General features: G+C 42.9%; 1 protein-coding gene across 2 annotated transcripts in view; it reads left to right on the top strand.

Annotated features, from left to right (window-relative positions):
* Window positions 1-23,443, top strand: part of INO80 (INO80 complex ATPase subunit) — a 136,778-nt gene that overhangs the window by 111,226 nt on the left and 2,109 nt on the right. The window contains exons 28-35 of one of the 2 annotated variants that reach the window (XM_046008381.1): window positions 1,243-1,337; window positions 9,001-9,073; window positions 16,108-16,266; window positions 17,038-17,140; window positions 17,888-17,976; window positions 20,507-20,659; window positions 20,934-21,093; window positions 21,803-22,018. In XM_046008381.1, the coding sequence (XP_045864337.1) occupies window positions 1,243-1,337; window positions 9,001-9,073; window positions 16,108-16,266; window positions 17,038-17,140; window positions 17,888-17,976; window positions 20,507-20,659; window positions 20,934-21,093; window positions 21,803-22,018 (1,048 nt within the window). Of the gene's footprint in view, window positions 1-1,242; window positions 1,338-9,000; window positions 9,074-16,107; window positions 16,267-17,037; window positions 17,141-17,887; window positions 17,977-20,503; window positions 20,660-20,933; window positions 21,094-21,802; window positions 22,019-23,443 lie in introns of both variants that reach the window. The other variant, XM_046008380.1, reaches the window with a different exon arrangement.

Below are 23,443 nucleotides of genomic sequence, written 5' to 3'. Positions count from 1 at the left end.
CCTCATAGGAACCCTAGCCAGAGGCCTCTGCCAAGCCATTAAAGGAGTTTGGGTACTACTTTGCTCTGAGAGTAGGCTGCCACATGCACTGTACCAGCCATACCCAGCTGTAGCAACCTTGTGTGCTGAAATACCCAACCAGGTATAATAAGAGAATATTGCAACAAATGAACATCTGACCATAGAGAATTAACACAGACAACTCACAAATGTAGAAATAACTAGTCTTTTTCAATAGGAAAAAGTTATTTCAGAACTGAAATAATTGTTTCGTGGTGTTTCTTATAAATAGGCAGCTATGTTGAGTTTTGATAATGGTTCCTCTACAAATGGACATTTTGAAGTGTAATCCATATAGTCGGGGGGTAAGAAAGAGGAAATCAGTGCTCATTTGGACATCATCTGTAAGAGGAATTGCAGCTTCTAAAGATGGCATTATGTTCTCTCCCTTGCATCTCTTGAAGTTTCTTCTCCATTATTAAAAGTTGTAATTCCTCTTACAGGTGACATCTAGAACATGCCTCATCTTCTGTTCACTCTGATGCTTAGGCTTCCCTTAACAATGATGCATGCTCGGGGCGCCTGGGTGGCTCAGCGGGTTAAAGCCTCTGCCTTTGGCTCAGGTCATGATCTCGGGGTCCTGGGATCGAGCCCCACATCAGGCTCTCTGCTCCGCGGGGAGCCTGCTTCCCCCTCGCTCTCTGCCTGCCTTTCTGCCTGCTTGTGATCTCTCTCTCTCTGTGTCAAATAAATAAATAAATCTTTAAAAAAAAAACAAAAAACAATGATGCATGCTCTGCTGGGAGAAGAAAACTTGGGTTGTGAATTCAAGGATATTGGTTAGCAAGGATATGTTGGGGAGCAAAACACTAGGGCAAGTTCCTTATGGAAAGAGAACTAGTAGCTGTGAGAAACATCTGGTCACTGACTGAAAGGCCATTTTTGTTATGAAATTTTCATCTTATTTTGTTGGTTTATTTTCGTGAAACCTACTGAAATCTGCAGGAATACGATTACTTTCCAAGTTGGAATTGAGGGTGGCTATAGTCTTCATGATACCTTCAGTTTTCACATACTGGTAGTGAATTCATTTGCAAGTTAAGTTCTGATACTTTTGAGATTACTTTCTTCTTGTTTTGGATGTAATGACTTGCCCCAGTAAGGATGAAGTAGAAGGTGGGTAGGTGTTGTGGGAATTAGAACACAGCAGTTTACATCTGATTTGTTTACTCTGATTTGCAGGAATACATGGTTTACAGAAAGCATACCTACATGAGGCTTGACGGCTCATCCAAGATCTCAGAGAGGCGGGACATGGTTGCTGATTTTCAGAACAGGTAACATTAATAGAAATTACAAAAATTCTCATTTAATTTTCCTTTAGTGCTTAAGACGATGAGTTTAAAAGAGATCTCAGCATACCTCATACTTTTAAGCAGTCACAATATAGTCATTTTAAGAGGTAGCTAAATCGGCTTATATTGGTTCAGATCAATGTGTGGGAGAGAGAGAAATGAATACTTAATAATTTTTGTATTCAAAATATGCCTTCTTGGGGCACCTGGGTGGCTCAGTGGGTTAAAGCCTCTGCCTTCGGCTCAGGTCATGATCTCTGGGTCCTGGGATCGAGCCCCGTGTTGGACTCTCTGCTCAGTGGGGAGCCCGCTTCCCTTCCTCTCTCTCTCTGCCTGCCTCTCTGCCTACTTGTGATCTCTGTCAAATAAATAAAAATCTTAAAAAAAAATATATATATATATATATGCCTTCTGGGGCACCTGGGTGGCTCAGTGGGTTAAGCCTCTGCCTTTGGCTCAGGTCATGATCTAGGGTCCTGGGATCGAGCCCCGCATCGGGTTCTCTGCTCAGTGGGGAGCCTGCCTCCTCCTTTCTTTCTGCCTGCCTCTCTGTCTGTCTTGTGATCTTGTGATCTCTGTCTGTCAAATAAATAAAATCTTTTAAAAAAAAAAAAAATGTCTTCTTACCGAATTAGCCACCCTTTTATTTGGGCAATAAAAGAAATGATTTCTCTGTATGAATCAAGATCCTCCTTTATGTGGATAATATATGTGTAGAAAGAAATCCACAAGACTGTATTTCTAAATGTTAACAGTGGCTGTCTCTGGATATTGATTTATAGTTGATTTTGAGTTTGTTTTCCTTACCTCTTTTGTATAAGTTTAAAGAAAATACCTTCCTTTTTCCTGTTTTCCCTCCAGCATTGTAGTAGTAATACAGTACAGTATGACAAATCGCCGTGATGCCCAATCTGTTCAGCTGGCGGCTCTCAGTTACAGTACTTCTCCCACCTGATAATGAGCCTATGAAATTTCAAGTACCGCCTGCTGGATGCTGGTGGCTTACGGAGTCATAATTATCCTAAGTGCAGGTTCTCACTGTAATAAGCAGAGTCTGGTTACTGCTCCCTCTAAGGGGAAAGCCAAGCTCCACTAGCTGGTAACAGGACTCCTGAACTTAGACCTGGATAACTGAAGAATAAAGCAGATCTTAATGTTCAGTAAATCTCAACAGTTCTGGATTTTGGACTTTAATTGTGTAGTTGGTTAGTATTTAAGTTTTGAATTCTTGGGAAGAAAATTAAGCACTTAGTCATTTGTATTTAGGCTACAGTTTTTCATTTCTTTCATTTCAGTTTTAAAGCAGGGTTTACTTCAGATATAAAACAATTTAGCCTAAAATAAATTTATGGCTCCACATAGAGTGCCCTCTGATTGATATTTTTTGCTATTGCATGATGCTTTATAATGAAGCACAAGTAAGGCGATAACCCCTGTTTCGGTTTACAGTCTTATACTCCTATAGCCCGTAACTTCTAAGTTGAAGCTGTACATCTGATTTCAAGTGGTTATTTGACCAAAAATGGACAGGGAAGATCTGCTTTGAGCCCGTTTCACTTGGTTACCTAGGAGCAACTGCACTGATGGCCTAACCTAGCTTCTCACCTAACAGAAGCTATTGGCAGATTCTTAAATTGATTATTTGAAACATGTATAAGCATAATACAGTTGACCCTCAAACAACATGGTTTTGAACTGCACAGGTCATCCACTTATACATGGATTTTTTTCTGATAAATGTAAAACAGTACTATAAATGTATTTTCTCTTCCTTATGCTTTTCTCTTTTTTTGTAAGATTTTTTTTTTATTTATTTGACAGGCAAAGATCACAAGTAGGCAGAGAGAGAGGAGGAAGTGGGCTCCCTGCTGAGCAGAGAGCCCGATGAGGGCCTCAATCCCAGGACCCTGGGATCATGACCCCAGCTGAAGGCAGAGGCTTTAAACCACTGAGCCACCCAGGCGCCCCTTCCTTATGTGTTTCTTAATAACTTTTCTCTAGTTCACTTTATTGTAAGATTATAATATAAAATACAAATAACATACAAAGTATGTGTTAATCAACTGCTTGTATTATTAGTAAGGCTTCTAGTCAATAGTAGGCTGTTAGTAGTTAAGTTTTTGGAGAGTCAGAAGTTATGTCCAGATTTTCGACTATGCCAGGTAGTGCCTTCTATAACCCCATCATATTGTTATGTTCCCCCAAGAAAAATTTTTTGACCAGCTGATCTTTGTCTTTTCTTGATTCTGAAATCAAGTGAAACATATTTTACTTTTTCCTTGCCTACTCCAACCTAAGAGCTTCAACTCTTAGGTATATCCCTCTGGTCTTTAATATGTATATGGTTGTATTTTTTTTTTTAAAGACTTTATTTATTTATTAGAGAGATGGAGAGAGAGCACAAGTAGGTAGAGCAGCAGGCAGAGGGAGAGGGAGAAGCAGGCTCTCCACTGAGCAGAGAGTCCGATGCGGGGCTCGATTCCAGGACTCCAGGATCATGACCTGAGCCAAAGGCAGCTGCTTAACTGACTGAACCACTTAGGTGCCCCTATGTGGTTGTATTTACATGTTGATACCATATTGTGGATATGATTGCTTGTCCTGATTTCTTCCACTTAACATTATATATAAAACATCTTCACATATCATTTAAAAAGTCTTTGTAATCATTTTTAATGACTAATACTCCATTACACTGGATATTTATACCATATTTCTGTTGTTAAAATGTTGAGTGACTATCTTTGTTTACAAAACTTTGTCAGCATTTTAGTTTTCTTAATAGATTCAGACAAAGAAAATTACTGAGTGAAGGGATTTGAATATTTAAGACTTTGCAAATTGTCGCATTGCCCTGTAGAATATTCTGCCAATTTAGAGTCTGACCAGAGCTGTAGTATGTTGATTTGTTATGATTCGATCTTCTGAATCACAGAGGTACAGTTCTTCTTCTAGCTGACCCAGTGGACATAAGATCCCAGGCTCAGTATATATATATATTTTTTTTTAAATATTTTATTTATTTATTTGACAGAGAGAGAGGTCACAAGTAGGCAGAGAGGCAGGCAGAGAGAGAGGGAGAAACAGGCTCCCCACTGAGCAGAGAGCCCGATGCGGGGCTCGATCCCAGGACCCTGAGATCATGACCTGAGCCAAAGGCAGAGGCTTAAACCACTGAGCCACCCAGGCGCCCCGGCTCAGTATATTTTATAGTGATCTTTTAGTGGAAATGACTGGTAGATGTATCTAATTTATTACTTCTGAAACCACCTATGTAATTTGTGGAACATTTGTTTGGGCAATCCCAGTGTCGCACAATAGTTTTGAAAAGCTTAGCTCTAAAAGAAGGGTATTTTCACCATTAAATTATACTAAATCTGCTTCATAATTACTTGTTTTTACACAGTGTTCTTGGGAAGCCTTACTTAAGCTTCCAGACCCTACAGCTGAGAGTTATTGAGGGAGCAAGTGATACTTATTGAGATTCAATATTTGAGTAGCCATCATTTTAACACGTATGTCTAATATTAGGTAAAATGAGAAAAACACACTGTCTCCTTCCCTGCCTACATGATGAGGTAGATAGTTGACTAGAGTTGGAATTAGGAGTAGGACGTAATCTCTTCTCTTTTTTTTTTTGAAAGATTTTTTTTATTTATTTATTTGACAGAGAGAGATCACAAGTAGATAGAGAGGCAGCCAGAGAGAGAGAGAGAGAGGGAAGCAGGCTCCCTGCTGAGCAGAGAGCCTGATGCGGGACTCGATCCCAGGACCCCGAGATCATGACCTGAGCTGAAGGCAGCGGCTTAACCCACTGAGCCACCCAGGCGCCCGACGTAATCTCTTCTTATACATAGGGTCTGAACTGTGCCTGTGCTGATAAGATGTTTCCCTGGAAGACCCCTTCAAATGGAAAGTTCTCAACTTCTAAATTTGAGTGACTGATGTAGCCCAATATAGAGAAAAGACAGGTGTTTTTGAAAACAAAAAAGCATGGCTTGCCAAATATTTTCATTATTATTAATGAAAAGACATCAAAAAGAAAAAAAGGTAGTTTCAACTGGACAGCCCTATGGCTCAAAGGTCAGCCAGAGTAAACAAGAACTCCTATAAAAAGCCATTTACATTCCCTTCATACAAGATTTATTTATGAGGGATCCTTCCAGGAAAAAGTCTGACTGAGACCAAAGACTGTTTGGCCAGGATGTCCTGACTGGGCAACATTCAGAACATGTGATCAGTGCATGATCCTAGAAGCCATTCACAAGGTCTTTGCTCTGGAGTGTCTCAGCCTTCACTTCCCTTCTTCCTAGCAATGACATTTACCAAATGGATCACACACACACACATCATCTGATCCCTCAGGGTGACCCTTTGGAAAAATAAGAAAAAGTGAGTGTAGCATTGATTTTTCTTAGTGTTGTAGAGTTCCAGCCTCTTCGTTCGTTCTGGCTCTCTTTCAATCATTGAGCAAGTCTTCACTGCAGTCGGTTAGGCTACATGCCCAGGACTATTTGGATATTTTGGTGCAAAGTGGCCTCAGTAGGTCATTAAACAAGAATAAGAGTGAGAAGACCTAAGCATGTCTTTTCTAAGTGATTTCATAGGCTCCTTCACAGACCACCCAGAAGCCTGCTCTTGGAGGCCTGTTCAACAGAAACCCTGAGTTGAAATTCATTTTCAGCCCCCTAGAGGGCACCCAAACCATCACGTTGCCTTCAGGGATCCTGTTTTCTTCTTTTTAGGCAGAGCCCCCAAAACAGTAATTCACGTTATCAGTACTAGATTAATTAAGTTGAAAAGAACTTCTCAGCCGTTTGATTTAGATGTTTTTGTTTATAAATGATCCAGCAATGTGTTCTAGGATGGATAGTAATTTAACAATGTGAGGTTTCCACAATTCCTATTTTTCCATATCTGGGGATTTATCTCTGGCTGTCCATACTGTGGAAATGACCCATCTTTCTGCCTCTACCCTTTTTTTTTTTAAGATTTTATTTATTTACTTGACAGAGCTAGAGGGCACAAGCAGGGGGAGCAGCAGGCAGAGGGAAAGAGAGAAGCAGGTTCCCCACTGAGCAACAAGCCTGATTTAGGACTCAATCCCATTACTCTGGGATCATGACCTGAGCTAAAGGCAGATGCTTAAGTGACTGAGCCACCCAGGTGTTTCTACCCTTCTTTTTTTAAAGTAGGTTCCACATCCAGTGTGGAGCCCAACATGGGGCTTGAACTCGAGACTCTGAGATCAAGACCTGAGCTGAGATCAACAGTCAGACGCTTAACCTACTGAGCCACCCAGGCATCCCTGCCTTTACCCTTCCTTATTATTGTAGTTCCCAACTGCTTTCTACCTCCCTCCCTGTCTCATCTCCTTCCCCGCCCCTACCTCTTGCTCAGGCTCTGAACTTCTTTAGGAATTCCCAAGAGTTCCAGCCATTGGGTGGTTCCCTCAGCTCTCACACAGGTATGGGAGAGAAGCCTCTGACGGCTGCTTCTGTATCCACCAAAGCAGGAGAGAGAAGTATGGGGAGGGGCAGTCTTCTCAGGGTCAAAGAGGGAAGAATTTTTTGGTGGAGATTAGTGTAGCCATGGAAAGCTCAGTCAGTTTTTATTTGCAGCCTCACTGTGGTTAGATATGCTCCTCTGGGCTATGAGGTATCAAGCTTCCATTTACATCATCTCATATCTGTAGGAAAATGTGTTTGCAAACTAGCATGTGCCGTTTAACTTTTTGGCTTTGCCTCTATGTATTAACTATAAATGGGGACATTTTATAAACTAAATAAATAAAGTTATGAAATATTAAACTTGATAAAATTCAAGGATAAACTAGCAGAACTTTAGTGGCATATGAGTGGCCCGGTTCATTTAAGCGGCTGCCTTTGCCTCGGTCATGATTCTGGAATCCCAGGATCAAGATCCGCTTCGGGCTCCCTGCTCTGCAGGGAGTCTGCTTCTCCCTCTGACCCTCCCACCTTCTCATGCTCTCTCTCTCAAATAAATTAAATCTTTAAAAAAAAAACTAGTAGAAATACAGTGAGAGTATAGAGCTTTTGGAATCTGGCCTTATAACAGGCGTGCAGACATAATTTGTCATCATTCCTGCCTCTAGGAACCTTGTGTGTAACTAAATGCAAATAATGGACTGATTTCTCTAGGACAAGCACAGCTCTGTGATTAACCAGGAGGCTAATTTCAAAATAGTTCCTTCCCTGATACTCATGTTTACTGTTGATGTGTCATCGCTTAGTCACTTCAGCTGTATTCAGAGCATCCTCATTTTATAGTCCAGGAAACAGACCTTCAGCAGTCAAATGACTTTACCAAGGAAGAACAGCATCAGGGGATAAATAAAATTCATTTTACACTGGAAGTTAGTACTTCTTAGTACCTCTATGCCATATCTGAAACTTGAGTCATAATGCTCTTCCGACTGAGTCAGCCAGGTTCCCTTGTATTTTCTAATCTGTTCTATTCCTTTCTTTAATTTATTTCTTTAGTGTTGTCCAGATCTACCGAACTGAGTTCAAGGCCAGTAATAGGTGTGACCTGCAATTTGAATAACACTGGTCTAAATGAATTTCTCATTGTATTCCTCATTTTAATCATGAGAAAAGGGATTAGCAGCTTGATTTAAAGGACTGAAGTTTGCTCACTGGTATACTGCAGTTCCTTTCTCTCTGAAACATTCTGGAAAATAACCTTGGGTGGCAGGAACGTAAAAATGCAAGAGAATCTTAAAAAATACACAAGAATTGGGTTCAAACTGAGCCCCTAATTGTGTGTGTGTACGTAGATAAATCTTGTGGTCCAAGGCTCCTCACTGTGATCTGGCCTGGGCCCTATTCCTAGAAGGTATTCAGTAAATATTTGTTGTCTGAGTGAGTGACAGTGGCACCTCCTGGTTTCCTTGTAACTCTGGGTTTCTTTAAAAGGATGAAGGATGTCCAGAGAAACTTGAGGCAACTGTATCCAATCATGGGGTCTGTGTTGCCATTCATTAAAAAGTAGTTTCTTGGGGCGCCTGGATGGCTCAGTGGGTTAATAAGCCTCTGCCTTCAGCTCAGGTCATGATCCCAGGGTCCTGGGATCGAGCTCCACATTGGGCTCTCTGCTGGGCGGGGAGCCTGCTTCCTCCTCTCTCTGCCTGCCTCTCTGCCTACTTGTGATCTCTGTCTGTTAAATAAATAAATAAATAAAATCTTGGGTTTTTTTTTTTAAGTACTTTTTTTTTTAAGATTTTATTTATTTGACAGAGAGAAAGATCACTCTGTGTGATCTTTGTACCCTGTGTGTGAAGTTCGAATGGTTTGACTTGTTTGAACTACGATTATTATATAGCTACTTCCATGATCACATATTTTTCTGTTAACGTTTGCTACATATTTATAATTATATTGCCTATCAGTCCATCAGTATTAGTAGGCAGCGGAAGTATATCTGCACATTAGAAGAAGACAACCATGATTTCATTTTAACATCAGAGCACCTTGGTACAGTATGTCAAGAAATGTGGATCAGGCCTGGGTAACCTTTTCTAGTTCTGGACACCACTCTGTTTTCAGAGTTCCCTGTCTATTGCCACATGCTTTCTTTCTCTTGTAGTATTCCCTCTTAACATATCTTCTTCCCTTTTTTACAGGAATGACATCTTTGTGTTCCTGCTAAGCACACGAGCTGGAGGACTTGGTATCAATCTCACTGCTGCAGATACAGTGAGTAATGAGAGTACAACATACCAGATATGCAGATTTTAAATATGTTGTTCAGTTGGTATTACCCTTTGCTTTGGGTCACACTTTTTATTTCTTTGCCTTATTATGTTAAAAGATAATAGTTGCATTTTGGCTGGAACTAGGACATTTTAGCTTTCCTTTTGGACTTTGCTACCCATTCTGTGTGAATAGGTTTCTTTCACATTCATTCAAAAAATATTTAGTGAATGCCAACTATGTGTCCAATATTGTTCTAAACACTTGGAGTACCTCAGTGAATAAACAGATTTAAATAATCTGGCTGGGTTAACAATTTGTTTTTAGGAGCTCTAACTGAACAAATCAGAAATTATTGTTTTATTGCTTTTATGCATTATTCCACCATGGGGAAAACTCATGTTTTTTTATTCCAAACTTCAAAAGGTGATTACCAATGAAATTGGTCATTTTAAAAATGAAGACATTGTATCAAAATTATTTATCCTTTCATACCCAGCATCCTTGGAAGAATACTTCAGTTGACTGAAGTGGAAAAGAACATTCCTTTTGAATCTCAGAATTTTTCCCAGTGTTCAGATATATTTAATAACAATTTCAGTAACCTTGAGACATAGAAATACATACGAAATTCTTTTGTAACATGTAATCGCTCTAAAAATGTCATTTTATGTGGCTACTGTGGTGCTTCTTTGTGAAATATAGAGCATGAAATTTCCCAGAAACGGGAGGAGGATGCAAACCCTGTAGAGTCATGGAGAAATGAGGTAGAAGGGGGAGAAGAGGCGTGAGTAGACTCACAAGCTACAGAGCTAGAACTGGAGCCCATGTTCCCTAGTCTGCACCCCTAGGCTATGTCCTCTCTCTCTCCTTATTAACTACTATACCGTAGGACTACCTGACCTCAAGAAAGAGAAGCAGATTCTATAACATCACTAAGTAGAATATTAATACAGGACTCAGCTGTACCTTTCTTGGCACGTAAAGCTCATCAGCCACTTAACCAGGTTTGGATAAGGCTCCAGGGCCTAAGGACTGCTGGAAGCGTCACTGGGTAGATGCTAGATCTAACATACCCATCATTAGCTTCGGTCATCTTAAGGAAAGGCTGTCATTGGTGGTAGGTGTGTTGTGGGTCCTCTGTTGTGGTGGCTCACTTGATGTCACATCAGAGAGCAGAAATTTGGCTTTCTCTTTACTCCTTGGTTCTCCACTCTATTTTTTAAGCATTCCATACAGTCCTAAATTAGTCATACTCTCAGTGTGAGTACAGGAGTCACCACTTTCTCCTAGTGAATCTTGGGGAGTCTGGTCTCAGCCCCCAGCCCATATTGATTCTCTTGATTTACTTACACCCTTCTTTGTTAACCATGCCACTCCCTTTGCCTCAAACTCTCAGAGAGTCTTCATTATCTTTCAAGACAAAGGATAAGCTCCTTTACATGGCACGCGGTGCCCTTTATTTTGTGGCTTTTATCCTTCTCAGTCTAACTGCCAGATCCCTTCCCAAAATTTATGTTCCGAAAGTAATGATTGACTTTTTGTGCCTGGACATACATACTGTATTACACTGCTGCACAAACTCTTTGCTCAGCACCTTTTCCACCTGGTAAACTTCTGTTTATTCTTCAAGACACCATTCATGATTGGGGGTGGTTGTTTTATGTGCGCTGGTGTAGCTTCTCTGATAAGGTGACACTTGAGCCCAGATCTAAAGAAAGTAAGAAAGCAAGCCAAGCATGTATCTGGCAGAACGAAGAGCATTCCGGGCAGAAGAGATAAGTGCAAAGCCCTGCGGCGAGAACATGCTTGGCGTGATGGGACCACAGCAAGCAGCCCTTTGTAGGTGAAACAGAACGGATGAGCAGGAGAGGCTGCCAGATAAGTGTTGTGAAGCAGATCGTGGAAGGCTTCATGGGCCGAAAGACTTTTGAGATGGGAGGCCCCTGGAAGCATTTGAACAGAGCGGTAACTTGATTTGGCTTGAGTTTTAAATGTATCCCTCTGGCTTTGGGGGAGTAGTGTGGGAAGATCTACAAGGAGAAAGGTAGAAGCAGGAAGTTCAGCTAGGAGTTAGACACTACGTGATGGTGACTTGGACAGGGGTTGAAGCAGTGGAGGTGGGCAGAAATAATAGGAATTGCCATGTGTTTTGGAGGCACAGGCTGTAGAGTTTGCCGCTATGTTGGATGTGGGATATGTAGGAGGTGTCAGAGAAAACTCCAAGGTGTTTGACTTAGGCAACCAGAAAGATGGAGACATCAATTACCAATTAAAGGGAAGATGCTGGGAGGAACAGGTTTGAGAGGAGAAATTGAGAGTTTGGTTTAGGGTGTATTCAGTTCAAGATTCTTAGCAAACATTGAAGGGCAAGGTCACCCAGGCAGCAGGGTCTGGAATTCAGTAGAAAGCATAAGTTCATGTAATTAAAATGCATCTCAGCCTGCCTGTCTCAGGTTTGGTCTGTGGTTTCTTAAGTAGTTATTGGAGTGCCTGGGTGGCTCAGTCAGTTAAACTTGATTTAGGTTCAGGTCATGATCTCAGGGTCTGCTCCCTGGTGGGGGGTGGGGTCTGCTTGTCTCCCTCTCCCTCTGCCCCCCCCCCCAGCTCATTTGCACGTTCTTTCTCTTTTGCAAATAAATCTTCAAAAAGGGGCGGGATAGTTCTTCTAGTCATTTATTTGCATAGTCAAGAAAAAAACAGATTTGAGCAAGGAGATCCTGCTTTATGCTTCCAGTGTTCACATAATTTGCCCTGTGGAGGTTAGGAGCTCCTGCCAGCCACAGAGAAACAAAGTAGGCTGAACCCATCCCTGGAGGAGTAGAGGTACTTTTCATCCTAGGAACTAGAGAGAAAGGGCTCTGAATGTTCTGAGTTCCTAGTTCCAAAGTAATTTACATTTAATTTTGAGGGGAGGCTTTGGGGACCTACTTGTAAATCAGAACCTCCTGGAATACTTCTCAGTAAAATGTTCCTCAAGATTGAAATGAATTTCTAGGTTATGCTTTGTGTGAAGTGTGTGTGTGTGTGTGTGTGTGAGAAAGAGAGCGAGAGAGAGATTAGAGAAACAATAGGCTTAACTGCTTGCCTGGCATTCTTCCTTTGTCCTGAGATTTATTTAGCTTTGGAAGATTCCCCAGAACCATTTATGGACAAGGAAGAGGTTAGTCAGCCTAAAATGTCAGGAAAAACTTAATGTCTTATGATTGAAAATGCATATATAAACGTGTATTTTGTAAACAGTGGGACTCTGGCCCACTCTTGTTAGTTAAAAACATGATTTTAGCATGTGATTAATGGCCCCTTATTGTTTTGTTCTTTGTATATTTTTCCTAAAGTAGGGATCTCTTTGCATTTATCTGTCTTTAGTGAGGGGTTGTTACAAACTGCACTGTTTTGTTCTTGTGTCAGACCTGTTTTAAATGCTCACATGTAGAGAAAGAAGGAGCTTTTCTCTCCGTGGCAATGTGAGAATTCTTATATGTCCCATGAGACAACATGGGACAGACAGCTTTCAGCCCTCCCAAGGCTGAGCTCCCACCAATTCTCCTGGGTGAGAGTTTCACCCTCCAAGCATTGGTCCAGCTTTTCCCAGTTGTTCCTCTTGAAATGTTCCTGTTTTCTATTTCACCCCCTCATTCCCTGCAACTCCCTCTCATTGACGTGTAAAGCCAGTGCCTGCACCCCTCCTCAGCTCTCACCTCCCTCTCCCCTCATGCCATCTGGCTTGGCATATACAGCTTCACGAAGGTGCTGTCTATTAATACATTACCCCTTAGTCATTGCTGGGCCATGCTTTGTGGCCATTCATTGATTTGCTTTCATCTTTACTGGCTAAGTTAGTTGTTCTTACCGTTTACTTGTTACTTGTTTTTCTCTAGAATGTCTCACTGAGCTCCATAAACCTGAATACCGAATCTAGGTATCCTCGCTTTCCCACTCTGGTGGGCATTGTCTCCCCCAACCCCCCTCTTCACCGCCCCCAGTTCAAGTCCTGATTGATTTAGTGTTTACTTCGTTGTCAGGTTAGATGATAACCTTCTATCTGGCTTGGTTTTTAGTTCTCCCGTTCTTGTTTTAACTTACCTAGCTTGTGGATACTGCATACTTTTTCCTGATAAGTATTTTTCTTAACAAAATCTTATTTTATTCAAGTCCTCCCAAATTCCCCATCTCTTTTAACCCATTTAAATGATAATTAGTCACTAAATATGGGAGTTGTTTTGAAGTTCAATTGCCCACCTGTCCCCTTAGCTTTAATTTTTTTTACCTTTTATGAGCTCAAAAAACCTAAGTTGAATCAGATCTGGTTGCCACTGAGACTTCAAGGAAAAAATGTGAATGTTAAGAAAGCACCTATGAAATGATTCATAATGTAGAACTTCCCATTACAAATTCCTGCTGCACCATTGCCTCAGGCTCAGGTAACACTAACTAAGGGTACTGCTTTTTGGATGAGACATCAACTGTCATTTTCCAGTAATCATCATTTTAGATGCATTGAGCAAGTAGTGTTTCTCCCCCATCCAATCAGAGGCCTCCGTTACATTAAATCTGTCTTCTCGTCCTTGTTCTCTCTGAAAGTTTAAAGTAGATTTTCTATAATTTTTTATATCCTGTTGAATCTACAAAATATCCTGTCATCAGGTTTGCTCTGCTCCTTTACAAATGTAAGCATTGTGTGCTTCAAAATCCTAGGTCTATGGACACTGTGGATTAGCAGTAAGTTTTCACAACTTTTTCTTTTCTTTGGCAGGCAATTAGTAATTTTCTCCCCAAGAATTCTGACTGATGGTAAAAATTGTGGGATTATACCTCATGTAAAAGCAAGACAAAAGATGCAGCATCAGAAAAGAGGCTGTGGGGGTTTTCCTATTGTAGGCAAGAGTGTTGAAAATGCCAGTGCCTTTTGTCCATCTTCACTCAAAGTCTGAATTCTGCAGAGAACAGCAGAATTGTGTCCAATTTTAAATGAGAGAACAAATAAATTACTTCGGAGTGAATCACTCAGTTTACATTTTTAGGCTTGGTCTAGTGTTGATCAGTCCCCTTAGAGATTCTAGTATTAATCAACTAGTATTTGTGGCATTCTCCTTTGCACTGATGGATGCTCTCTGTCCTACAATATGACTAGATAGGGAGATTTTTAAAATAATACACATGAAATAATTGGACAGCGATAGAAATAGTGATTAAGTGAGAACGTGGGCCAGGCTAGGCAATGCAAGGTATTGTTAATAGTGCAGGTTGTGGAAGGAGCCTGTTAGGACTCAGGCCAGTCTCTTCCTGATAGATAAAGGAAACACACAAGGTTTGTGTGAAAATTTAGTGACCTATGTATGTATGCACACTAGTACCAGATACATTGTAAGTGCTGAACAGATTTTCACCATTATTATTTCTAGTAGGAATCCATGAGAAATAGGGAAAAGGGACATTGTTACAGGCAGGAGAAATCAGGGAGGCCTTCTTGAATGTGGGAAGCTTGAATCAGATCTTAAAGGACCGATAGAGAAGAATTCAGGGTCTGCAGGTAGAAAAAAAGCTTAAGCAAAAAGTGGTGCAGACAGTCATTAAGTGAGGAACACTGAAGAGACCTCTCTAACAGAAAGGAAGGGACGTGTGTATTTTAGAAAAGAATAGAAATGAAGTTGGGTCAGTATAGCAGGACCTGATTGTTGAGGGGAGTTTGGGCTTGGTGTGTTACCATGTAATTGGCAGGGAAATAGAGTGGGCTAGAGTGGTACCCAAAGTAAACTAAAAAAGAGAGAGACTGAACTCTTGAAAACCTGCTGGTCTGACAGTGGCAGTGAGCCAGGTGTAGGTGATAAGGTCCCAGTCCAGGACAGGGACAGTGGGACTGTAAAAATGAGAGGTTCATTCTGAAGAAGCAGTGGCTGGATTTGGTGACTTGCTTGAATATGGATGAGGACCATTTGGAACTGGCTTGCTTTCAGGAACTCTCCTGTATTGAATAGTAGCCTCAGGGCTGAGGACCCAGGAGTCTTTTGGCTGTAGGATCACTTGTGGGGGAGAGGAGAGGAGAGTACATTCTGCTGTTCTTTATGTTCGTTGTTCAGCAAACCAGAAGTAGCTTCCAGGAAACCCTTAAATGTTTCTTTGCTGAATTCAAGGGATAGGAAATAGGAGCTGGAGAATGCCAGGAAAGCTATGCCTATCCCTTACCATTGTAGACTAAGTGTTAAAGAGAAGGCTTTCAGAGATGCCGGGCTGGCTCAGTTGGAAGAACATGCACCTCTTGAACTTGGGGTCGTGAGTTCAAGGTCCACATTGAGGTTGGAAATTGCTTAAATAAATACATGAAAACTTTAAAAAGAGAGAAAGAGAGATAGAAGGCTTTCATATTCCCCCACCTCATAGGCCTACCAGGTACTTAGGCTCTGTGATCTTAGATAAATTCTGTAATTTCCGTGTGTCTCAGTTTCCTCATCTATAAAATGGAGGTCTTAATAGTACCTAAATCATAGTGATTATGGGATTTAAGTGAATTAATACACATAAAGCAACTAGAACAGTGACTGGCACATAGTGAGCACTAAGTATTAGGTAACTATTAATATTATTGCTGTTCCCTCTTTTTATTTTTTTTTAAGATTTTATTTATTTATTTGACAGACAGAGATCACAAGTAGGCAGAGAGGCAGGCAGAGAGGGGGAAGCAGGCTCCCCGCCGAGCAGAGAGCCCAATGTGGGGCTCGATCCCAGGACCCTGAGATCATGACCTGAGCCAAAGGCAGAGGCTTTAACCCACTGAGCCAGCCAGGCGCCTCTATTCCCTCTTTTTAAATGAAAATCCGGGGTGGGGAGGTAGGTGAGCTGGAGTATGTCTCTTTTGCCCAAGGCAAGTGAAAGACTGGCTTGGTTTTTATGAGTAGATGTGCGTTCATCTTAATACCCTAGGAAAAAATATGGCGTCAAACAACTGCAAACGACAAGTGGCTGGCTTGCCCTCGGAATTCCTGGTCTTGCCATAAGAGTGCCTCAGTCTTTGCTGTATTCTTGTCCTGCCTGTGCAGGTGATTTTTTATGATAGTGACTGGAACCCCACTGTGGACCAACAGGCCATGGACAGGGCCCACCGCTTGGGGCAGACAAAGCAGGTTACTGTGTACCGGCTCATCTGTAAAGGCACCATTGAAGAGCGCATTCTACAGCGAGCCAAGGAGAAGAGTGAGGTAAGCAGCAGGCAGAGGAAGTGCAGTGGTGGAAAAGCTGGAAAGTCAGCCATGTGTACTGGGCTAAGACTCTTGCCTTCCATGGGTCAAGAGGGGATGAAAAGTTCTTCTGAATAGAAAATAAAATCAAGTCCTATACTGCCCTGGCAAGCCCTGCCCTCACTCCTTTTCTATCTGAATGGTGTCTACAGGCTAGATAGGGCTGTCATTCGTGGGAGGGTGACACCAGTCATGGCTCTCCTGTTTCACATACTTTCCCATTCAGGGGAAGAAAGAATGACATTTGAGCTCTCATCCTAGTACTCTCAATTTGACAGTCTCTAAGTTGTATGCCAGATTTGCTAGTTTCCTTGATTTCTTTTTTTTTTTTTTTAAGATTTTATTTATTTACTTGACAGAAATCACAGTAGGGAGAGAGAGAGGAAGGGAAGCAGGCTCCCTGCTGAGCAGAGAGCTGGATGCGGGGCTCGATCCCAGGACCCCAGGATCATGACCTGAGCCAAAGGCAGAGGCTTTAACCCACTGAGCCACCCAGGTGCCCCTTCATCTTGATTTCAATATTACTGGATCTTCTAGCTATCAATTAGCAGTCCCAAGCAAAAGTAGTTTTCATTGTTCTTTCTGTTGGATAAATAATCTGGATGAGCCAGTGAGATAAATGAGAATCCAAGTGCCAGAGAAGCTGATTGAGAAAGATGTCGCCTTCTTTCTGGATATTAGCCATAAGGGAATGGGTGCCTGCTGGTGATGTTTTGATCTGCTTTGGTATAGATTCAGCGGATGGTGATTTCTGGTGGGAACTTCAAACCAGATACTTTGAAACCCAAAGAGGTAGTTAGTCTTCTTCTGGATGATGAAGAGCTGGAGAAGAAATGTATGTACTCTATACCTCTCACTAAAGCTCTCTCTTCCCTACAGAAGATTTTTCTCTGTCCCCTCCCATCCAAAAATGATAGGGCTCCTTGGCTGTGTGCTAAGGGTAAGCAAAGCCAAAGACTATATTTGGAGAGAAATGTTTTTCATGTTAATAAGTTATATTAAAACCCAAACAAGAATGTGTTATGGAGTAGAAGGCAAAACTCAGTTTGTTTTAAAAGTACTAAGACTTTGAATAAATTTGCATCAGGGAGGCTGTATCCCTAGACTCCTCAGCAGTAATGAATTTACTCTGTTCTGTCTAAAGAAATGTTCTTATGGAGAAGTTGGGAGAAACACTGCTGTAGCACTTCTTCCTTGTATTGCTGACTTTGAGAACAGTTGGTTTCAGAATTACCTTGTGAGCCTCTGGGAATGTCAGCACACACCAAGGAAGTATGTCTTACAGTGCTCACATTTGCCACCACCTTCTAAAACCCTTCCAGGACTCTGCAACCGTATTAAAAGGTTGAAAAGAAAAGAAGAAAGTCAAGAAATGGACCATGACAGTTTAACTGAATGATGGTTTGAACCCCAAAACTGTTAAAAATCCAAGAACTCTGTTCCCTCTCCATGTTAAAAAAACCAGTTAATCTATCCTAGAACATAAATAACAGAGGATGTGGCCACCTTAATTTCAGAGAATGAGGATTCTGATTACCACAGGCACTATCAGATCTTCAGATCTTTTTAATTTTCTTGTTAGTGAGACTGCGGCAAGAAGAGAAACGGCAGCAGGAGGAAACCAACCGAGTCAAAGAACGCAAGCGCAAGCGGGAAAAGTATGCAGAGAAGGTATCTCAAGGTTTGGGTGGCCATCAGGGACCGGTAGGGGACAGGGCAGTGCTTTAAAAAAGGCTTTGGGTCCATGGCTTATCATCTTGGTTACTGGTTGGTATCCATCTTCAGCTCTGTATGTGGTGAGTAGTAGTTCTGTGCTGATAGACATTTGACCAGGAGAAATGTGGCCTTGTTAGACCAGTAGTCCCCAGACAGACCTACCTTGTTTAGTCGCATGGAATTCTGGAAACTATTTGTTGAGGTTGTTGCAAAGTATCAGGCTAAATGTGGATGAGATAGATCTTTCTTACATTATCAGATTCCACAGAATCTTAGGGCCTAAGAGGTCATTATACCCAGTCCTACCTTAATTCTGCTAGTGTTCCATTCAGTGTCATCTACTATCGGCAAAAGAAATCACTGGCCAGTCTGTTCATCTTTTTTTCTCTAATTTATACCAAAGATTAGAGCTGGTTTTTGTCTCCCTTCTGACATTTCCCACTTAACCCCACCAGGCCAACTGCAAAGTGGAATGTAGTTCCCCTTACATTTCTCCTTGTCTTGCTGTTTCTGCCAGAGTTTTATTTCCGTGATCTTATTCCTGGTCTTTATTGACAAGTGAATCCAAGTGAGGCTTTCAAGATTTATCCTTTTTTTTTTTTTTTTAAGATTTTATTTATTTATTTGACAGAGAGTGAGAGATCACAAGTAGGCAGAGAGGCAGGCAGAGAGACAGGAGGAAGTAGGCTCCCTGCTGAGCAGAGAGCCCGATGCGGGGCTCAGTCCCAGGACCCTGAGATCATGACCTGAGCTGAAGGCAGAGGCTTAACCCACTGAGCCACCCAGGTGCCCCAAGATTTATCCTTATTTCAGGAGTCAGCCCATTGGTTCCAACCAGGTTCCCAGACTTAACACCAAAGTATTGTTAGTTCAGAACCACTTTACTACCTTCCAGAAAGTACTTCCTAATATTTTCTAGTGGATTTGACTTACCTTTGAGTCGTGCTGCCCTTCCCACTTTTATCAGCCCTGGTCTTGGATAAGATAGCTACCGTGGGCTTCAGGCATGTGGATAGCTCTGGGTCCTCAGGCCAACCAGTTGTCCAGGCTTCATTTCCATGGACTTCGGTTTGTCTGAAGCCTATTGTCTGGACATGTGTTAACACTGATTCTGTAATAAGTGGAGGTTGAGTTCTTCCCCTTATCCAAGCTTGTGTTGGACCTCATCTCCCTTGTCCCTTTGGCCATATGACCTTGACTGATGGTCAGCAGCCTAGGAGCTTGTCTGTATGACTTGACCATCTTCCAGTAGATATACCAACTCTTCCTTCTATAAAATCCACACCCTCATCTATACCTTCTGCTAAGCAGAACTGTCTCTAACCCGAAGGATGCCCTGGTATTCACTATATCAAAGTTGAAAAATCCAGGAACTGTGACTCCACCCTCAAATCTCTAACCCATTACTTACTACTATTTAGAATTAAAATAGCTTTAATATTCAGAAACAACATCAAAGAAGAAAAGATGGGGTTTGTTTTTTATTTGTCCGTTTGTTTTTTTAGCCCAAGTTCAGTAAATTTTACTTTGCAATACAGTTGCTATCATGAGCATTATTGAGCCAACAGGACATCAAAATAAAAAGCTGTCTAAAGTTAAAGGCACAGTACATTAACAAACAAATGACCCTCAGTCACAAAATTATAAATGCAGTTTGGAATGGAGGTTGGCGGGAGGGGAGTTAATCCAGACTACATCAATGAAGTCCTTGAACCACAGAAGGTGGTTTTCTAATTCAGAGTGTTTTAGGGTTTACTGAGTTTGCATCAGAAGCCATCCCTGCTCTGAGTCAAGAAATTTCAGATAAACATCCAGTGGTAGTATAAACCACACAAAGACATTAACCCTGATGTAGGGGTGGTACAAATGCCGTTAGATGCAGTGAGTGGATGTGATTCCCAGAATTTTCTAAGCACATTCTGTGATTTCAGGTCCCTAATCTGTAACAGAGCCCTAGATAGTTCTAGACCTGCTTAATGTAGCTCAACCCATAAGCATTTACATGTAAACGGAGAAAGTAATGACAAAAGCAACCCATTATTTCTTGGGTATGATAAGAACCTTTGTCCTCTTTACGCATACTTAAAAAGAAGGCAGAGTGAAAACAGATGTGCAGAAAATACACTAAAGGCACTGGGCCTCCCTCTTGGAGGCTAGAATCAGTTCCATCCCTGTGAGTGCTGTGGCTCGGACATGCCACTCAAGGGTCAGGCTTTGTGCAGCCCTGATGCAGTGTGACTGGCCTGCCTTGCAGCTCTGTATTACTGGGGTAGAATATTCATAAATTCTTCTTAAGCTTTTCCTTTCCTCCTTCCTTAGGAGTTTTTTCCTTCCTTAAAAGTATGCTAATTGGTGGGGGGGGGGGGGGGACCTGCAAGTTTACAGAGAGTCAGATTTCTGTTATCACTTTCTTTTCCAACCCCTTTTCTTTTGGTGCCTATCTTCATGCTTTTTCCAAATTTCTTGATTTGTGTGTTCCCAGAAGAAAAAGGAAGATGAATTGGATGGGAAAAGGAGAAAGGAGGGTGTGAACCTAGTGATCCCATTTGTTCCCTCGGCTGATAACTCCAACCTCTCTGCTGACGGGGACGACTCCTTCATTAGCGTGGACTCGGCCATGCCCAGCCCTTTCAGTGAGGTGAGGCTCGTTTTAGATGCCTTCATCCCAGCAGTGGGGACTATGTCCTGACCTGGTAGCCTTCGCTTCTCCTGGAGTTCTCCTGCCTTGGGGAAGGGGGCTGCATATGGAATTCATAAGGAAGAAAGGAAATGTGGAATTTCACCCTCAGGAATGAAGCCAGGCAGGAGAGGGAAATAGTGACAAGGGCTGAGAAGCATGTCCTCACATGGGTCTGAGGGCCGTGGGCTGTGGGCACCAAGAATGGTGGTGATCTCAACCCTTCCTCCTCCAGATCTCCATCAGCAGTGAGCTGCACACTGGCTCCATCCCCCCTGACGAGAGCAGCAGTGATATGCTAGTTATCGTGGATGACCCAGCCTCCTCAGCCCCCCAGTCTCGGGCCACCAACTCTCCTGCCTCCATAACGGGCTCCGTTTCAGACACTGTGAACGGTGAGTGGTACTGCTGTCTCGTACAGCTTGGGCCTGGTCCAGTGCCTCAGGAGAAGTGTTGGTTTTGTGCTGGATGAAGTCCCAACTCCTACGATCACGGCATTTTCTACTATCTGTGAAGAGTGAAGTGGAGGAAAAAGGAGAATTGATAGGCTTATTCTTTCACTAGCCCTGCCAAGTGAAAGGGAGAAAGAACTTTATAAAGATTTCAAACTTCTTTGTTTTCTAGTCAGCCCTGTCTTTCATATTCCACCTTTATTTTTGCTAGTTTTTAATTAAAGTTTGCTTCTCTGGGCCTTTCTTCACTTTGGTCTGTGGGACCCAGTGGTGCTATTTCTTGAGGAGCTCTAGCTTTAAAACTTGGGAGTAAAAGCTGACTCAACAAGGCAGGAGCACATTGAAGCGCACAGGTGACCCACAGGCATTACACGCCTGGGGTTCCTTTAGTAATGATCTAGTTTAAGGAAGAAATTCAGTAGTAACGCAACCACTCTTTTCGAATGAAAAGCACCTTAAGGAATCCGTCTGTGTTCGTCGTTCAGAATTCTTACTAACTCTGTGACTCCTTGGCCCAGCCATTAAATAGGGACGGATCCCTCCATGGGAATCCTGAAAACCCCCGAGAGCCAGCCCTACCTGTCTGTGGAAGATTCTGTTAACATGTGAAGAGAGTGACTCTTTTTCCCTCTTGGCCCATTTGTTCCCACAGGAATTTCCATTCAGGAAATGCCAGCCGCAGGACGTGGTCACTCAGCTCGAAGCCGAGGCCGCCCCAAAGGTTCAGGAAGCACAGCCAAAGGAGCAGGGAAAGGCCGGAGCAGGAAGTCCACCGCGGGCAGTGCTGCTGCAATGGCAGGAGCCAAAGCAGGGGCTGCAGCGGCCTCAGCAGCAGCCTATGCTGCATACGGGTACAATGTGTCTAAAGGTGCGGAGGCCCCCGGGGCAGGGGTGAGCTGTAGGCTCCATTCTGGAGAGGGACCGTCTAGAAGGTCTGTGGAGTGTTCTGCCCAGAGAGTAGATAGGGCAACCCCAGGGCCAGGAGGCTCCTTCCCGGAGGCCACATTGGGTTTTGCTTCTGTGCTGAGCACTCCTAACTCTGCCCTTGCCCTTGTGACTTAGTACAGTTTCACCTTCGAAATGGAAGTAACTACAAAGCGAGCTGAATTGCTGGACTATACTGCATTAGATAATCACAGTTTTTCCTGCTTTGAGAACTGATGTTTTTTCCAAGATGCATGTTTCAGTAATTATAGTTCAGTAATCTGGCTAGTGTCATCTGCATTCGCCGCACCCGCGCTGTGTGTGTGAGAGTGTAACACATGGCCCCGCTCTGGAGTGAGTAGTGGAAGTGAGAAGAGGGAGCCATCTGCGGACTGTGTTTAACAGCAGTGCACGACAGTATGGGTGTACTGAGTGACAGAAAGGGGGAGGCCTTAATTGTAGCTGTAGCTCGGAAGAAGGGGGAAACTGTGGTCCTGAAGACAGAGTTGCCAGGCTGTAATTCAGAAAGGAGGAGAAGGATGACAAAGGAAGGGGCATATCCGGGGCCACCAAGCAGGTTGGTCAGGCCGTGCTCAAGAGGGGCAGTAGGAATCAAGAGTGGAAACACATGGCGGGACCTGATGGACAAGAGCTTCTCAGGTGTGGGGTGAGGAGCTCTGGAAAGCCAGAGAAGGGAGGTGGCTGTGGTGAGCTCGGCGTGTGGATGTTGATAAGCGCAGCCTGTAGGACAGCTGCGAGGGGTGCGAAGGGGAGCGCCATTTACTGCCCTGTCCACATTCACAGCCTGGGTTTGGTGTTTAGCTGAGAGTGTTGTAGCAGGTGTTGCCCATGACTGGATGGAAGGCGCTTAGTAAGTGTGAGTCCCCCTCCCCATCTCCTGCGGCAGGAATCTTGGCTTTCATGGGTTTGTTCGTTCCATGAGTATGATATATACTAGCTTAGTCCAGCATTTCTTAACCTTTTGTCAGCTCATCACATCCTTGGAAAACAGCAGTCGTATCAGCAGTCAAGGCTGCCATGGCAGGGTCTCACCCAGACAGGCAGAACACAACACCCATCGGGCTTTCTCCTAGAGGTCTGGTCTGGGAAGGAGCGGGAGGGGTGAAGGAGGCAGAATGTCACAACGAAAATCGACAATGCTTGGTGACTGGGAATGGGAAAACCAGGGAGAGGACCGACGCAGAGATTCCCCAGCAGCTCCACAGTGGACGGGAAGAGACAGTTGTGTGCCCACCAGGCACTCAGTACTCCTTTTCAGGGTAGTCAGACCAATCCGCAGGAAACAACTGAAGCAGATCTGACAGTATGTTAGGAGGTGTAAGGGGATTTGGCTCCTACAAGGAGGAAA

The sequence above is a fragment of the Meles meles genome, chromosome 6 (assembly GCF_922984935.1).
Source record: "Meles meles chromosome 6, mMelMel3.1 paternal haplotype, whole genome shotgun sequence".
Taxonomy (NCBI): Eukaryota; Metazoa; Chordata; class Mammalia; order Carnivora; family Mustelidae; genus Meles; species Meles meles.
The sequence above is the reverse complement of the archived record's forward strand: the minus strand, read 5'-3'. Positions and strand labels throughout refer to the sequence as shown.